At 49.6% G+C, this 17114-nt stretch overlaps 2 protein-coding genes across 10 annotated transcripts in view; one reads left to right on the top strand and one right to left on the bottom strand.

The window, feature by feature from the left end:
* SART3 (spliceosome associated factor 3, U4/U6 recycling protein) overlaps positions 1-9774 on the top strand; it is a 36355-nt gene extending 26581 nt beyond the window's left edge. For all 5 annotated transcript variants that reach the window (XM_015431496.4, XM_005572145.5, XM_065524753.2 and 2 more), the window contains 6 exons: positions 583-659; positions 1558-1726; positions 5425-5879; positions 6368-6520; positions 7473-7663; positions 8347-9774. In XM_015431496.4, coding sequence (XP_015286982.1) covers positions 583-659; positions 1558-1726; positions 5425-5879; positions 6368-6520; positions 7473-7663; positions 8347-8524 — 1223 coding nt within the window. In that variant the 3' untranslated portion in view covers positions 8525-9774. The remainder of the gene's footprint in view (positions 1-582; positions 660-1557; positions 1727-5424; positions 5880-6367; positions 6521-7472; positions 7664-8346) is intronic.
* A 999-nt stretch (positions 9775-10773) lies between these two features.
* FICD (FIC domain protein adenylyltransferase) lies at positions 10774-16679 on the bottom strand. 5 transcript variants are annotated; one of them, XM_045365871.2, is made up of 4 exons: positions 16597-16679; positions 16177-16448; positions 14695-15053; positions 10774-13565 (listed from the first exon to the last, which is right to left on the bottom strand). In XM_045365871.2, exons 3-4 carry the CDS (start codon positions 14993-14995, stop codon positions 12484-12486), a joined length of 1383 nt encoding a protein of 460 aa, XP_045221806.2. In that variant the 5' UTR covers positions 14996-15053; positions 16177-16448; positions 16597-16679; the 3' UTR covers positions 10774-12483. The 5 variants fall into 5 exon arrangements, with proteins under 5 accessions (XP_045221806.2, XP_045221807.2, XP_005572199.3 ...); XM_045365872.2 differs by having other exon boundaries at positions 16177-16333; XM_005572142.5 differs by having other exon boundaries at positions 15661-16679.
* Between the last annotated feature and the right edge of the window lie 435 nt (positions 16680-17114).

The raw sequence follows: 17114 nt of genomic DNA, 5'->3' as shown, positions 1-17114 counted from the left end.
ATGTCTGTTAACATTGCCAAATGTCTCTTGATGGGCAGGATCCCTCCTTTGAGAGCCACTGTGCTCTAGTACAACGTCTGTCCAACAGAGGACCTTGGAGAGGCAAATGGCTCAGTGTGTTCTTTGCATCCCTTGTTAAATTTCAGAGCCTTCAGATAGAAAAATAATATGAACTTATCTGTGGGTATTGGTCTGGATTTTGGGTATGGACCCCTCAGAACTGGGAATCAGAGACCACCAAAAAATAAGAAATAAATGCCTCAACATTTGAGTAGCTCTTAAAATTCTTCCGTCTTAATATAAATGTACTTTTTGCATTAGAACGTTTTCATATTCTTTGCCTTCTAGAGCCCTTAATAGATCATATTCTGGTTTTCAAGTCTCTCCTGAAAGGGAAGGGACATTTTAAACCCACTTAGAAGGACTATTTGAATTCTGAACTTCAGTGCTACATGGATTACATTTTCTTATTATTTGATGGGAGAGATCTCTTCTGGAGGTATAGAGAAATTAAGAAAAATTTATGTGATTGTATCCTTCAGAATCCTAAAGAGTGAAAGTTTTGCTTCTCTTTCTTTCAAGGTTCTTTAGAAGATTGGGATACAGCTGTTCAGAAAACTGAAACCCGATTAGCTCGTGTCAATGAGCAGAGAATGAAGGTAATGACAATGTTTGTTTGAAGTCTTTGGCACCTCTGGTAGCTATTTTGGCTCGGTTTGGTATGGATGTTTCTTGTCAAGACATTTTACATTTTCCTAAGTGTCTTTTACTCAGTATTAATTATAAAATATTTAGATCAATGCTTAAACCTGTCTTTTCAGATTGTTCTAAAACTTCAGCCCCAATATTAAGTACTTGTTTCATGTAGTGAGGGAATTTTGACTCTAAAATTTAGTAGAATTGATGAAAAAGAATAAAGAAGAGCCTCACTTAGCCTAGTGAGTGGAACATGAACACCCGCAACTTATTTGGGGCTTTAGTTTTATGGATTTTTTTTTTTGTTTTTTGATACGGAGTCTCGCTCTGTCACCAGGCTGGAGATCAGTGGCACATCTTGGCTCACTGCAAGCTCCGCCTCCCGGGTTCATGCCATTCTCCTGCCTCAGCCTCCTGAGTAACTGGGACTACAGGCTCCGGCCACCACACCTGGCTGATTTTTTTTGTATTTTTTTAGTGGAGACGGGGTTTCACAATGTTAGCCAGGATGGTCTCAATCTCCTGACCTCGTGATCCACCCACCTCGGCCTCCCAAAGTGCTGGGATTACAGGTGTGAACCACTGCCCCCAGCCAGTTTTATGGATTTTTTTTCCCTTCCTTTTGATGAGTAATGATTAGGGTGAGGAAATTGCTAATATTAACAGAGACATCAGATCCAGAATTCCAAAGAACCTGAATGAGCTCTGGTGTGGAACAGCTGTGAGCCTGTCCACATTTTTCTCCAGATCTCTGCTTTTCATTTAGTAATGAACTTCCACTCCCTCTCCCCTTTCATGACAAATCAGTACAGTGAATGTAACTGCCACATCCAGCGATGCATCATCTTCCCACTTTTCTAGGCTGCAGAGAAGGAAGCAGCCCTCGTGCAGCAAGAAGAAGAAAAGGCTGAACAACGGAAAAGAGCCCGGGCCGAGAAGAAAGCGTTGAAAAAGAAGAAAAAGACCAGAGGCCCAGAGAAGCGCGGAGCAGATGAGGACGATGAGAAAGAGTGGGGCGATGATGAAGAAGGTAAGGAGCTCTTGAGAAATTGTGTTTTGAAACGTATCAAAGTTAGAGAAGTTGCGAAAACAGTACGAAGAACTTTCTTCCCTGTACCATTTGAGAATACGTTACCAGCTTGATACCCATCACCCTTTGATCACTGTTAGGGTGTATGTCTTACAAACAAGGGCCCTCTTCTCCATGACTAGAATGCAGCCATCAGAGCCGGGGTTAGCAGTGACCGCTACTCCCATCTAATCCTCAGACCCCAGCCATGGGCTCCCATTTGTCCTGATAATGTCCTTTGTAGTGAAAGGATCCGGTTCAGGATGCACTGTTGTGTTTAGCTGTCTTGTCTCCTGGATCTCCTTCCGTCTGGAGCACTCCTCAGCTGTTTTTTACTCTGATGACCTGCACTCTTGGAAGGGGACAGGCCAGTTGCTGTGTTGTGTCCCTCAGCCTGGGTGTGTCTGATGCTCTCTAGGGATTGGATTCCGCTCATGCATCTCGGGCAGGAATAGTGCACAAGCGCTCCTGTGGCCTGCTCATTGAGTCCCATCAGGTGGACTGTGATTCGCTTTGTTCCACTGCTGGCGACAACCCTTTTGATAATTATTTATGTTGATGCTCTACTTATCCCAGGTTTGGCTAGCAAGAGTTCCATCACACAGGCTTCTGTGTCCCTTTGACCTGTCCCCTTGTTCTTTGATCATTTCCTCACCTTCTGGCGCACAATACCCAAGGGTCATCTTGTACTTTCCATAACTCAGTCCTGGAATCCATCATTTCTCCAAGGTTCCTTTGAGTGATGAGTGGTATTTAGGAGGTGCTGGTTGTGCTCACTGCTATTGGGTATTGTTCCTAGGCCTGAGTGGTCGAGGGTAGGGAGAGTGTGTGTGTGTGCGCGCGCATGTGCGTGCATGTGTACACAGACATATTTATGTCCGTATTTACTTCTGTAACTATTTGTGTATGCTGAAAATCATGATTTCACACCAGTACCTCCAGTTCCAGTCTAACACCACAGGGTTCCCTTTCATACTTGCAACGCCTTTCTCTCTCTTTTTAAAATTTATTTATTCATTTATTTTTGAGACAGAGTCTCGCTTTGTTGCCCAGGCTGGAGTGCAATGGGGTGATCTTGGCTCACTTCAACCTCCGCCTTCTGGGTTCAAGTGATTCTTGTGCCTCAGCCTCCCAAGTAGCTGGGATTACAGGCACGCACCATCACACTTGGCTAATTTTTTGTATTTTTAGTAGAGATGGGGTTCTGCCATGTTGGCCAGGCTGGTCTTGAACTTGTCGCCTCAAGTGATCCACCCGCCTTGGACTCCCAAAGTGCTGGGATTACAGGTGTGAGCCACCGCGCCCAGCCATGTCACGCCCTTTTCTAACCTTGAGAAACTTGGCTGCCTTTATCCTCAGTGTCCTCACTTATTCCACCCAGCCCCTGTAGGTATGTAATCAAATTCCTGTCCCTGCCTCCCCTTCTCACGGGTGCCATCCCCACCCTGTTTGGTCTCCCACACCTGGGGTCAGGCACGGCTCTGCATGGACACCCTTGCCTCCTTCACTCAGGCTTCCAGATCTAGGCTGGGTCCCTGCCACTGCCCCATGTCTGCTCGTCTTCTTCCTTCCATTCAGGCTCTAGCATCCCGCACCATTGCTGCAGCCCCTACCCTGCACAGACCTGCCAAGCTTGGCCCTGCTTTTTTTTTTTTTTTCTTCTTTTTGAGAGGGAGTCTCGCTCTGTTGAGGCTGGAATGCAGTTGCATGATCTCGGAGTGCAGGAGAAGATCTTGCTCTGTCGAGGCTGGAGTGCAATTGCATGATCTCGGCTCACTGCAACCTCTGCCTCCTGGGTTCAAGCGATTCTCCTCCCTCAGCCTCTCAAGTAGCTGGGATTACAGTTCGCCCGCCACCACACCCAGCTAATTTTTGTATTTTAGTAGAGATGGGGTTTCACAATGTTAGCCAGGCTGGTGTGGAACTCTTGACCTTAAGTGATCCTCCCGCCTTGGCCTCCCAAAGTGCTGGTATTATAGGCATGAGATACTACACCCGGCCTTGGCCCTGCTTTTAATGGTTCTGACTTAGTGGAATTTTCCAGCAGTGTTTCTTTCACCCTTGTAATTTCAGGGACGGGCAGCTCTGGGTCATACTTATTTCAGAGAGTCAGTCAAGGTAAAGAATTGTCTCTGGTGGCTGGGCGTGGTAGCTCACGCCTGTAATCCCAGTACTTTGGGAGGCTGAGGTGGGCAGATCACCTGAGGTCAGGGGTTCAAGACCAACCTGGCCAACATGGTGAAAACCTGCCTCTACTAAAAATACAAAAATTAGCTGGCCGTGGTGGTGGGCGCCTGTTTTCCCAGCTACTCGGGAGGCCGAGGTAGGAGAATCACTTGAGTCTGGGAGGTGGAGGTTGCAATGAGCTGAGATCATGCTGTTGCACTCCAGCCTGGGAGACAGAGCAAGACACTGCCTCAAAAAAAAAAAAAAAAAAGAATTGTCTCTGGACATGAAAGGACTCTCTGTACACTTTCTTAGTACAGATGTGTGAGCCAGAGAGAACTGGGAATGGAGTCATCCATCGTTGAGTTGACCTTGCTTGCACACCTTGTTTGGGCTGCCCTAAATGACTGAGGGTGGCTCATTGCTCCTCTGGCCTCACAGTTTAGCAGAGTAAGGCAAATGTGATGTGTGACCGCAGTGTCGTTTGATCAGGGCATGGCATGCGATCAGGACTGTGGGAGATGGAGTTGTTAATACTGGTGGAGGCCAAAGAAGGCACTAGTGGGTCAGCTTCATACTAGGAAGACTGTGGGGAAGAGATGCGGCATCCAGGGGGAAGACCGAGTGACTGTCTGGCAGCAAGAAGGGAAGGGCTGAGCTAGACAGGGAGCCAATGTTAGCACAGCCTGAAGGCACAGCACAGCCTGGCATTCTCTGTGAGCAGCAGATAATTGGGTTTGAATCCAGATGCATGGGAGAGGGATGGGGCAGTGGTTGAGGAGTCTGCAGTGGTAGGTGGGCCAGTCAGCTGGACCCAGCCCAGGGACACTCTTGAATACAGTAGCAGTGTGCAGGGCTTACATTGCATTGTAAAGTCAGTGGGTGAACTGATGGGGAGGTCTGTTTGCCGGAGGCTGATGTCTGTTGAACTTCAGTCCTGGCCCTGTGGAGGCAGTGGTGAGGACAGACTGCAGTAGAAGATTGTGGTTAAGCTCTCTTAAGGACACAAGACCTTATTGAAAGTGTTTTAGAAACCATAGCCCCTTTGTAGTGCTTTTCCTAATGTGCTCCCTGGGGCACGGGCATCAGTCACTAGGGTGCTTTTCCAGTGCAGATTCTCCTGTCCTATCCCACCCCTGTTGACCTGGGCTTTATAGGAGAGGGGCCCTGGAATTTGCCTTCTGAACTTTGATACCCACTGGCCTTTTGTATAATTTGCCTTTTGTATAATTTAAGAGTGGACAGTGGGGATTTATGTTGTTACTTCCACTTGATTGAGCCCACTTACCGGAGTGTAACTGGGGCACAGAAAGTTGTGGGACAGGTCAGGTGGGTCACAAAAGACTTCTCAGGGGTGATGCTTGCCCCACCGAGTCTGGCGAGGGAGAGTGTCACAGGCAGCTGTCACAGCGCTTGGACTTCACACCTCTGTTCAGGCTCCCTGAAGAGAAGTAACAGTTAACCATGGCTACTTTTGTTTTGAAAACCTGTAGAGCAGCCTTCCAAACGCAGAAGGGTCGAGAACAGCATCCCTGAAGCTGGAGAAACACAAAACGTAGAAGTAGCAGCAGGGCCCGCTGGGAAATGTGCCACTGTAGACGTGGAACCCCCTTCGAAGCAGAAGGAGAAGGCAGCCTCCCTGAAGAGGGACATGCCTAAGGTGCTGCACGACAGCAGCAAGGACAGCATCACCGTCTTTGTCAGCAACCTGCCCTACAGCATGCAGGAGCCGGACGTGAAGCTCAGGCCACTCTTCGAGGCCTGTGGGGAGGTGGTCCAGATCAGACCCATCTTCAGCAATCGCGGGGATTTCCGAGGCTACTGCTACGTGGAGTTTAAAGAGGAGAAATCAGCCCTTCAGGCACTGGAGATGGACCGGAAAAGTGTAGAAGGGAGGCCAATGTTTGTTTCCCCCTGTGTGGATAAGAGCAAAAACCCCGATTTTAAGGTAGGTTTATGGAAAAAAGAATACCTTTCCTCTATGGTTGCTTTAGACAGGCACTTTCTTCCTGCAGCAGTGATATTTAGGGTAGACATGGAAGTTTTATGCTGTGTTTGGATGTAAACTTCCTTGTGAGCCAAGGTCCGTCCTGAGCCGGCTGACTGAGGTCTGACTCATGGCATGGCTCCTTCTTGCTGGGTGCTTAGTCATGACAAGGGACTGTGCTGAATGCTTTATGTGTGTCACCTCATTGACTCCTCATCAGACTCTGTGAATGGCCACTTTTATTCTTGCCGTTTTACAGAGGAAGACATGGAGGCCTGGAGAGGTTAAGTGACTCACCCCAGTGGCCCCGTTAAGAAGTTTCAGAGCATGGCTTGGCTCTAGTCTGCCTGGCTGGGCTGCTCCTGGGGACAAGGCTGGTGTCAGAGGAGTCAGGTGAGCTGGGTCATGCCTCGAATCATGGTTTTTCTCTGTCTTCCTTCTTCCTATAGGTGTTCAGGTACAGCACTTCCCTAGAGAAACACAAGCTGTTCATCTCAGGCCTGCCTTTCTCCTGTACTAAAGAAGAACTAGAAGAAATCTGTAAGGCTCATGGCACCGTGAAGGACCTCAGGCTGGTCACCAACCGGGCTGGCAAACCAAAGGTCAGAGTCAGAGCAGATCGTGCCTTGTCTTCAAGGCTTGGGCAAGCTTCCTGTCTGTCTCTGTTCAAAGATGATTTAGCCTCTAGAATGGATTCCTAGTTTGTCTGCTGAGAAACAAAAGTTAATTTCACAGAAAGATCTGCACACTTAGCTCTACTTACATTTGGAGTCAGATTAACTTGTTTGTAGTTAATTGTGCTAAAAAGAATAAAGCAGTTGGAAATAGATGATCATGAATTCACCACACTATGGCCCCTGGCTGTGGGGCTTGGGGGAAGCCCTGTGACCAGCAGCACATGGGCTTTGGGGTGGGCACCCTCCTGTAGCCTCTTCCCTCTGTCCCAGGCCTCTCTTTCCCTGGGGCCTCCAGCCAGGCCCCTTGAGTCCCTCCATTGCAGTGCCTCTTCTACTGTCCTTCCTTCTTGCACGCTCAGTCTCCTCCTAAGTCCTTTTGTGCCCCATTTTGTGTAGTAAGTGGTTTTGTTACTGTCTACCCACCGCCCACTCTCCCTCCCCTTTATCCAGGTTAATGGAGAGAAAAAGAGGATGAAATGAGGGAGTGGGTGAAGGCACAGAAACACAAGGGCTCACCTGGGCACCTGGGCTGCTGGCCCTGTGTCCCATCCACCTCTTGGTTTATTTGCTGGATTTATACTGGTCCATCTGTCTGTTTCCTTCTTTCTTTCTACTTCTGCAGCACATACAAGGTGTACTGAACTTGGAAGGGTTATCTGAAGTTACAGTGCGTAGCAGCAGTTGGGAAGGAGAGTAGGGTGGGGAAATAAGCCTGTAGACAGAGGATGCAGTGGTGGGGAAGGTAACCTGTTGGTTGGTCATTTGCTGTGGCCTGGTCTGCTGGTCTCAGGGAGGAAGCCCAGTGCCTGCCCTGTGGGAGGAGGTTACGTCCCTGGTCTGTGGGATCTGACTTGGTTCTGAATCTTGCCTCTTCCAGGGCCTGGCCTATGTGGAGTATGAAAATGAATCCCAGGCGTCGCAGGCTGTGATGAAGATGGACGGCATGACTATCAAAGAGAACGTCATCAAAGTGGCAATCAGCAACCCTCCTCAGAGGAAGGTTCCAGAGAAGCCGGAGACCAGGAAGGCACCAGGTGGCCCCATGCTTTTGCCGCAGACATACGGAGCGTAAGTGCTTGCATGGTAGACTAGTGCAAACTTCGTCCTGGCTGGCACCAGTTCATGGACCATGGGGGGATTAACCCGGCATGAATTAGCTTCCTGTTAGGACAGAAAAGCCAAGACGTGCTGTTCCTTGTGGTAATCACTGTGGTTCCACTGGAGCAAGGCGTCCAGAGCAGGATGCAAGCCTAGGCAGTGACCTCTGCCTGGTACTGGCCAATTTACACTTGTCATTTATTTCAGACAAAACTAAAGGCAGTGATTATTTTCAAGTCCCCTTTGCCAGTTGGAGCTATGTTTAAAACGAAATCTTATACCCACGTGTGTGCCAGTCTACAGCCCTAGCTATATGATCCACATAAGCTGTGCTTTTTGCCTGCTAGGGATGAGGAGGAGATAGCAGAATTGCCGGGTGACTGGCGAGGTCTGAGAGGTGATAGTCACACTGATCCCCTCTGAGTGCGACTGGTGCTCAGGGTTGATCTTTGCCAAAACTGAACAAGGCCAAGTCTGTCGAAGCAGTTTTTACTTAACAGCCAGAATTAAGGAGGCAGGGATTATCTCATCCTTTTTCTTTTCCCCCTTTTAGCTTCTGGTTATATTTAAAACTATCTTGGCTTATTTTTACAAATAAATGAGGGGCCACAAATTGTTGCTTCAAAAGGTCCATTCAGTGTTTGCTTTTCTAGGAGGGGGAAGGGAAGGACGCAGCTGTCTCTACTGCCTCGTGCCCTGCAGCGCCCAAGTGCTGCAGCTCCTCAGGCCGAGAATGGCCCTGCCGCGGCTCCTGCAGTTGCCGCCTCAGCGGCCACCGAGGCACCCAAGATGTCCAATGCTGATTTTGCCAAGCTGTTTCTGAGAAAGTGAACGGGACTCTGGGAGACAGGAAATGCCTTACTTCACTCTGGCCCGGCGGACCTCCCACCACCCCGCGGTGCACTGGGGATGGACAGGCCTGGTGTGCTGCCCGCTCGCAACCACAGATGGCTCCTCTGCTTTAGACAGAAAGGGGGAAGGGGTTCTAAGTCAAGAGCCTTTCAGTGCTCCCTCATATTGAGGGCAGTGGCAGAAAAGTGACCACTCTGCAGGCTCCCTGGGCCCAGGATGTGGTGTCCCAAGATACGTTTGTATCTTAAAGACTGAGGCACAGAAGCGAAACAAGAACACGGTTTTTGAGATGCAGTTGTCCAAATGTTTCTGGCCAGCTCCGGCCCCTTTTTGTATGACACTTCTCTTCTACACTGCACAGCACATGTGCCCGTCATTCTTTTAATTTTAAAAGATGAAATGGCAGATGCTAGTAATTCACCAGAATGGCCTATTACGGGGGTGGGTCTGAGGGAAGTCATCTATAAAACATTTACTGGATTTTTGTTCAAGGGGGCTGTGCATTTTTATATTATGTATTTGTAAATGACATGTCAGCCATTATTTCATGTTTCCTAAAAGCAGAATATTTGCAACATTTGTTTTGTATAGGAATTATTTGTGCCACCTGCTGTGGACTGTTTTCTTTGCCTAGTGACTAGTGACCTGTGTTGTCTAAACATGAGTTCAGCCCTTTGGTTTTGTTTAATACCATGTCAAATGCAAACTTCAATTCTCCCCATTTAGCTTTATTAAACTGAAGTTCTCTTCAAAACTTCTTGCTGAATGGTACTCAGATGTGCATTCACATACAGATGTGTTTTGAAGTGGGTGTACCTTGCTTTACCTAATAGATGTGTAAATAGAGCTTCTGTAAGTCAAATCCCATTGTCACTTTGATTTAAATTATTTCAGCTGTGATGTGTCTTCAGTTTTTATACAATTCAGTTTATAGCAGTTTGACACTGGAGCTTTTGAGCTTTTTTACCTCACATCTTTATCAAATATTTATTGCTTTGAAAACAGCATTGCCAGTTCAGTAGGGGAAGCTTACTTTATTAAGACACTCTGGAGAAAGATGTCAGGGAATCCTTGTGTATGTCATAGGAATCAACTCCTCATTTATCTGTTGTGTAAGTAAGTTTTTGTGCATCAGTCGGGCTTTTCTATATTTTTTTAACTTAACATTTTTTAATATAACCGATTAAAAAGTAGACAGAACAGTAAAATAAACTCCTGTGTGCCTACCATTCAGCTTCCAGCATTCCTCAACTCCCAGCCCCTTTTCCTTTATGTCTGTCTCCCTTCCACCTTCTGTTATATTGAGGCATGTTCCAGATGTCATTGTGCTCGTCCAGTAATGTTGTGGCAGGTGTCTCAGGACTGAAAGGCCTTCACTCCTAGAAACATTAGTGGTAATCCCTTAATGTCAACTGTCCACTCAAATTTCCACCTTCCTATAAATATCAGCTCTCCTCCCTGTAAATTATTGGTTCGTAAGCCTCTTACATCTTTTAAAATGTAAGTTCCCCTCCGTCTCTTTTTTACACAAAACAAACTTTTTACTAGACTTCTGAATTAAATTCAAGCGCTGGCTGTTGACAGCAGCAAGAACCTTTGCTGTCCCACGTGTTCTTCCTGCAGTGTTCTCTGTGATGCTGTTTGGAAGGCTGTTCAGCTGGTGAGATGATTTGGGTAGCTCAGAGGGAGCCCTCATGGTTGGGGACCTGACACGTGAAGAGCCGTGAACATCACTATGGGTGAGTGTGGCCTTACTTTTCGCTGCTTCACATTAACGGTTTGGCTTTCTTGCCTGCAGCCAGTATTCTGACCTTAATGTCATACTTGCAGATGTCAACCCAGGCTTGTTACAGGGGCAAACCTTTTCGGGCTTGAGCAGAACCCAATTTAGGTTCGGGGTGTTGACTGTTCTAGAAATGGATTTCCAGGAGCACATGAGTGGGTTTGTGTTTTCTGCAGAAAATCCAGACCTGATGGTAAATAGAAACATGAAAAACTACTCCAGTTAATTGAGTCTTAGTAAAAAAAAAAAAAAATCAGTAATTTGTCCTTATCCACCTAGGTAGGCGGTTTATCCAACTTCTGGCTCGCTTGCCCATGGAAATCACCATCTTGGATCTGTTGCTCTCCCAGAACAGTATTATGAATAGGGCCGAAGGTCAGAATACCCCCATTGCCCTTATGACAGATGGGAACATCTCCCAAATAAGACAGCAAAATCTCAGGCATTCATGTAATAAAATAACTTTATTAGAATCAGGAATTTGTTAAAATAATATCCTTCACATATAGCTAAAGTGCAAATTCTCTTGCTCTATAGTAGAAGCAAACATATCTGTCAGACCTCCTTGGTGTGCTTATAAAACCAAGATGAGAAGAGTTTAAGAAGTACCTCTGGCAGCATAAGAGTATGAAAACATATTTTATAGAGGTTTGAATAATTATTATTTGGAGCCATTTCATATATCTTTTCACTTATTTTTCTTAACCTTTCAAAAACTACTCAATGTGCTATTTATACAACTGAATAACTGTATAAACGACATTAGAGCAGTGGCCTCATTACTGTCAGGAATGGAATTCCCAAATCAGACAACACTGCGTATTCGCCATCACTGACATGCTGACAAAGTGCAGTACAGTGTTAGACATCACGGGCTCCGTCACTAGGAAAGGGACCCAGTGACTTCCACCACTCTGACTCTAAATAGCAGCAGTCATATTGGCAGCTGTGCCATATGATTGAAAGAGAAGATTCTACTTCCATTGGAGCGCTTGGAGACTCGGCCATATTACATAGAGCACTGCATCATTTCACAAGTTGCGAAAAAAATAAGGCCACTCTGAGGCAATCTCTTCTGCCTCCCCATGGGGGACGGGACATGGGACAGTGCAAAGGCCGTGGAAGGTGGGGGTCCAGGCAGTAAGTAGATGAAACTCCAGGACCAGAGGGATGCAGCCTGGCCATGGCTGAAGGTTTTTGCTCCATTCAGTAGAAACTGGTGCTCTAATTCATTATCAAAAATGCTTATTTGGTGTCCATGTGGCACTTGTTTTCTCAGGTTAACATCTACCTACAGAAAACTCAGGCAGAAGGGTGAGGGCAGATGCCTACTAGCATAACACCTGGCTGGCAGCATGATACAGGTGGAATGACAAGCCCAGAGAACTTTTAGACGAAAACATCTGGCCTGAGTTACTACAAATGAAGTGTGAGAGAAACGCCAATACACAAAACCAAACTGCCCACCCCCCATGTTTCCCCCTCCAACATACAGCTCTTTATGGCTACCCCCTATTCTTAATTAGAAAAATAGTCTCAACATGGAAAAAAACAGCCGCTGGCACTAAAGTTTGCAAACTATGGCTCAAAAAGTTCCTGGAGGTAAGGAATGTCAGCATTCATTTTCTCTTCTATGAAGTTTGCTTGGAAGTTAGTCACCACTAATCTAAACCTCAAGAAAGTGAGCTTTCAACCATTTCTCTCAGCTGCGACTTGGGTCTGACTTCCCAGTTGCAGTCACAGAACCTCTCAGCCCGTTTCAGAGAAGTACTTGGAGGCGTTATATCAGTGGCTCTGGGCCCTGTCCCACATCTGGCCACTCCTCCCCCTTAGTGCAAATTCTGCTCCAGAACCTGTGTTCTGATCACATGGTGGCACTGTTGCCCCTAAAGTACAGCCACCAGCAAGACACAGCAGACACCACACAACACTGACTAGCTTGCTCCAAAGAAGAAAATAAATAGCTTGCTTGAATTATAAGTTATTTTAGAGACAAGGTTTCATAACTTAAGTGTTTTCTTGTTTTTTTAAACTAAACATTTGGAGGTAAAGAATGTTTCTCCTTTTGCTTTGGAAAGTGACTAGGTTTCTAGAAATGCTGTTTCTTTTTTTTCCCCCGAACCTCAGGACATCCTTTGTCACTGAGGAAGGATTTCTAGGGTGAGGGCTTCACAGGAAGCGTCTCCTTGAACCCAGAGTGGTTGGGCTGGGCTTCTGGCAGTGCCACCGAGTACTCAGTTGTGGCAAAAAGCAGGGTGTCCAGGGTGGTCTCAGTACACTTGGCGATGAAGCGAATGAAAGGCCTCACATCGCCCTCGTTGGCAGCTTCCAGCACGTGGTAGTACTCAGACCGCTGCTCCTTGCGGATGGTGATGGGCGGGTAGCCCGCCTGCATGAGGATGAGGTTCATGAGCAGGCGGGAGGTCCTCCCGTTGCCGTCAATGAAAGGGTGGATGTAAACGAGTTTATAATGGGCTAAGGCTGCAAACTCCACCGGGTGCAGGTTCATGGCATCCTCAGAGTTGAGCCACTGTACAAACTCCTGCATCTGCTTTTCCACATCCTGCGGATGGGGAGGGATGTGGTGTCCGACCAGGACCTGTGTCGTCCGAAACCTGCCAGCTTCCACGGGGTCCACGTAGCCCAGCACCCGCCTGTGGATCTCCAGCACGTCGCTGATGGTGACGGAGCCGATGCGCGAAACCAGGGTTGTGTTGATGTACTTCATGGCCGCGTGCATGCCGATGACCTCGTTCTGCTCCTCCAGGCTCTTCCCGGGCACGGCGTAGCGGGTCTCCAGGATGTGCCTGATTTCTGAGAGGGTGAGGGTATTGCCCTCGATGGCCACTGTGTGGTAGATGTGATGGTAGTAGGTCTCCTCCATGACCCTGCGCAGAGCCGAGTTCCCCTTGGGGATGGACATGATCTTCTTCACTTTGCTGTCGATGATGCTGAAATACCTCTGATCGATCTCCTCCACGAGTGGGAGCGTCCGATCACGGCTGACCAGCGCTTTCTCATGGTAGGGCGAGATGGTCAATGCTCTGGTGTACAAATAGTCCGCCTGGATGATGTCCTTGTCTTCTTCTGAGAAGATGCCAAACTCGGTGAGTGCGTCCACGAAGTCCGGATCCATCTTGAGGGCATGCATGAAGAGCTTTTGGGCTTTTTCCCGCTTGCCCTGGCGCTTCATCTCCAGGGCCTGGTTCAGGGCGGCTCTGGCTTCCAACTTACCTGCTGGAAGAGAGCCAAAGAAGCGATGTGAGGGAGAATAGGGGGCAGAGGACATTGAGGAGGGCTGTCACCTGTGCTGGTCTCCATGGAAAACCATGATGACCAGCCTGGGTCCCTGGCCTTGGGCCTTGGGGGGCTTCTTCCAGCCACATCGTGTGTACTCTACGTGCCCAGTACCACTGATCCCCCAGCCGTGTGGTGGTATGCCAGTCACTATCCGTGTGTCCCCAGAGCCACACTCTGTATTCAGGGAGGCACCTCCTTGGCTTCCTAGCCTCCTGCCTTTTGGACATAGAAAGTTCTGGGCATTTACTCTGCCTGGACCCTCTGTGCTGGACCTTTCCCATTGGCCACAGCTCCCAATGTAGGCCCTCTCCTACATCTCCAGCTCGTCCTGTGCTGGTGACACACCTTTGGGCCTGCAGGGGCCCAAAGGTGTTAACAACTCCCCACTCTTCCTAGACCCTGGGGGCTTTACCATGGCAGGACTGTTCTTTCACTCTTTTAACCCAGTGGTTTGATTGTGCGCCCCAGGGGACATTTGGTGATGTCTGGAGACCTGGTTAGTTGTCATAATTGGGGTGGTGGTAGGGGTGCTACAGGCATCTCATGGGGAGAGGCCAGGGATGCCACCATCATCTGACAATGCACATTCAGTCCCCACTACAGAGAACTGGTGGAGGTGGGGAGCCTGCTCTAGCCATAGCCTTCCTGTCCTGGCCCCTCTCGGCCACCTGAGGATCAGCTCCACACATTCAACTTCCTTTAGTTCCTCGAATGCCCCCAGGCTCTCTTATGACAGTTATGTCAGTTATGACAGCTAACCTCTGGTCTCTGCCTGGAGTCCTTTTCCTTGGATGCCCTTCTCCTTGGATGACTCCTACTTAACAACTGGGTCCCAGCTCAGGTGTCACTTCCTCTAGGGAGCCTTCCTGGTATGCTCCTACAGCCCTTTGTGCTTCCCCATCACCACACTTGTGACACTGTCTCAGTCACGTCATCTTGTCTATACTAGGAGCTCAGGGCTGACTTGTTCACAATACCCCGATGCCCTGCACACAGGACATGGCACACATTCTATGTCTGTCTGCTTAGTTAACAAACATTGAGGAAGACAGCCAGTCTCTCTTACCTGGAGAGGCCTTGGTCTTGGCCACCAGCAGCGTCACGCCCCTGGAGGTGATGCTGAGCTCCGTGGATGGGCTGCTGCACTTGGCGGCGGCATGCTGCGCCCTGTCCAGTTTGCTCCTGAGCAGGTAGAAGCCTTTGAGCACAGCCAAGCACTGCTCTTCCACAGCCCCCAGTGGCAGCAGCAGGGCCAGCAGGGACCCCAGCACCATGCTCAGCAGCGTCACCCAGAGGAAGCGGCCCCAGACTGAGACCCATTTCGGTTCAGTCACCGCCATCACTGAAGCCATCGGCATGAGCATCATCTGGACTCAGGAGAGGGCCCTTTGCGCATGTCCACAGGCAGCTGAGACACAGCAGGATCTGCAAGGAGCCAAGAGTCACAGGAGAAATAGACACGTTCAGGACACGGCGTGACTTCAGCCAGGAAGATGGGTTTGGAGACTTCCTCTTTTAGCTCACTAGAGAGACGGGGTGGGGGCAAGTCAAGGAGTGGATCTCACTAGAGGAGGGACCAGCCTAGAAGGACTGGTGCCACCTCCTGAGCAGTGTGACTGTGAAAATAACACTGCTGTGGTCCAACAATTATTGAGCACTTGCTGTAATCCAGGCCCTGTGCTAAGCAACAAAGGCCTCCCATGGGTCATAGTCTTCAACTTGAGCTGATGTTTTCATCCCACTCTCCAGGTGAGGGAACTGAGGTTCAGAGAGGTGAAGTCCCTTGCCCAAAGTCTCGCCGGGAGCAAGTGACAGCCTTAGGACCTGGAACTCAGGAACCCCATGGCTCTAACGTGTTCCCCCTTTCCATACATCCCTGTGGCTTCTGACTACAGACACTGGATTTGTGGACATATGTCAAACATTTGGGACACAAATGACTGACAGGCACACATGCAGATCAGCCACAGCACTTCTGACACCCAATCTTTGATAAGCACAACTGTTGGGTGGCCTCATTTATTGCCCTCACCTTGATATTCAGCCACAGCTCCCACAGTGCCCTTCCCCTCTCTGGCCTTCCGTTTCTGGCCTGTCCAGAAGGGACCCCACCAGGAGGAGGAGCAGTTCGAGCATCTCGAAAGGAACTCAGGCTGTGGGCCACAGTGCTTGGCCTCAGTGACAACAGGGCTTGTATGTACTTGGGGCTGGCAGTGGAAGTGGAGGGGGGCCAGGTATGCAAACACTATGCTAACAATAAGCACTTATTAAGCAACTATGGTGTGCTAGGTGCTGAGCTGTGTACTGGCCACACATTGCCTCATTTCACCCTCATGCCACCCTATGAAAGAAGAGCTACCCCTAGCTCTATTTTACAGACAAGGGAAACCAAGGCACAGAGAGCATAAGTTAAATTCCAGAAGGCCCACAAGAGGTAAACAGAGGCATCCGGAAGGAAACACCAGGGCCTCTGAGCCCGGTCCCCGGGTCTCAACTTCTACCTTATTACTAAGCAGGGCCTGTGCACCTGCTCTGGGCTGGTACTGACCCGGGAATGACTGATGGATCGGGGGTTCGGAGTCTTATGTGGAGCCTGGCCCTTTGCCACAGAACATGAGAAATGGCTTGCGATGAGCTTTAACGGGTGCGCCTGGAGTGCTGCGCGGGTCCAGGGGTCTGGGCGGGCTTCCCGAGGGGACAGGCTCCTGGACGGGGCGGTACAGGCAAGGGGCAGTTCGCCGGTGCCAGGGGTGTGTGCGGGGAAGGAATGCGTTCCAGGAGGCGCGAATCTCTCCCCCACACTTCCCAAGAAAAGGAGAACTGAGGCCGGGAGAGGAGAGGGGACCGGTCCAAGTCCCCTCCAGGACTGCAGAGCCTCCCCTTCCCGAACCCCGCCCAGAGCTCGCGGCCCCGCCGCACCCTTCCCGGCTCCGTCCTCTCGAGCCCCTCGGGCTTGCCCCCTTCTCACCGCGCGCGGCTGTCAGAACCCCAACCGCCTTCCCCGCGCTCCCAGCTCCGAGGCCGCCGGCTCCCGGGTCCTCCTTCTCCGCCGGCCTCTGGCCCCGCCCTCGGCGACTCGCCATTGAACCGCCCGCAGCCCTCGTCTCGGCGGATTGGCTTTCTCCACTTGTCCTTCCCTCGCATTTCCGGGTTCCCGCGTCCGCCTCGGCTTCCCCGGGAAAGACGCGCCGTGGGCCACTCCCATTGGTTGTCGCTTGCGTTTGTCCCGTTCATGTAGCAGCCAATAAGCAGCGGGAGGGGCGGAGCCTAGGCCACAGACGGGAGGAGCAGGTGCTGGAAACCCGACGCGCGTGGGGATTTGCGGCACGCTAGGTGGCTGGCCCGGAAATTCTAAGTTCCACGGCGGTGCCTTCCTCGGGTCTCCTCGTCCCGGATCCGCTGTCGTGTGCCTCATTTTTCCCTGGCGTGAAATGAAGAAGCAGATGCTTTCCACCCCTTCACCCTGTTAGCCTCCTTGACTGCGCA

Source organism: Macaca fascicularis, chromosome 11 (assembly GCF_037993035.2).
Source record: "Macaca fascicularis isolate 582-1 chromosome 11, T2T-MFA8v1.1".
Classification (NCBI taxonomy): domain Eukaryota; kingdom Metazoa; phylum Chordata; class Mammalia; order Primates; family Cercopithecidae; genus Macaca; species Macaca fascicularis.
This window is presented reverse-complemented; position numbering and strand designations above follow the sequence as displayed.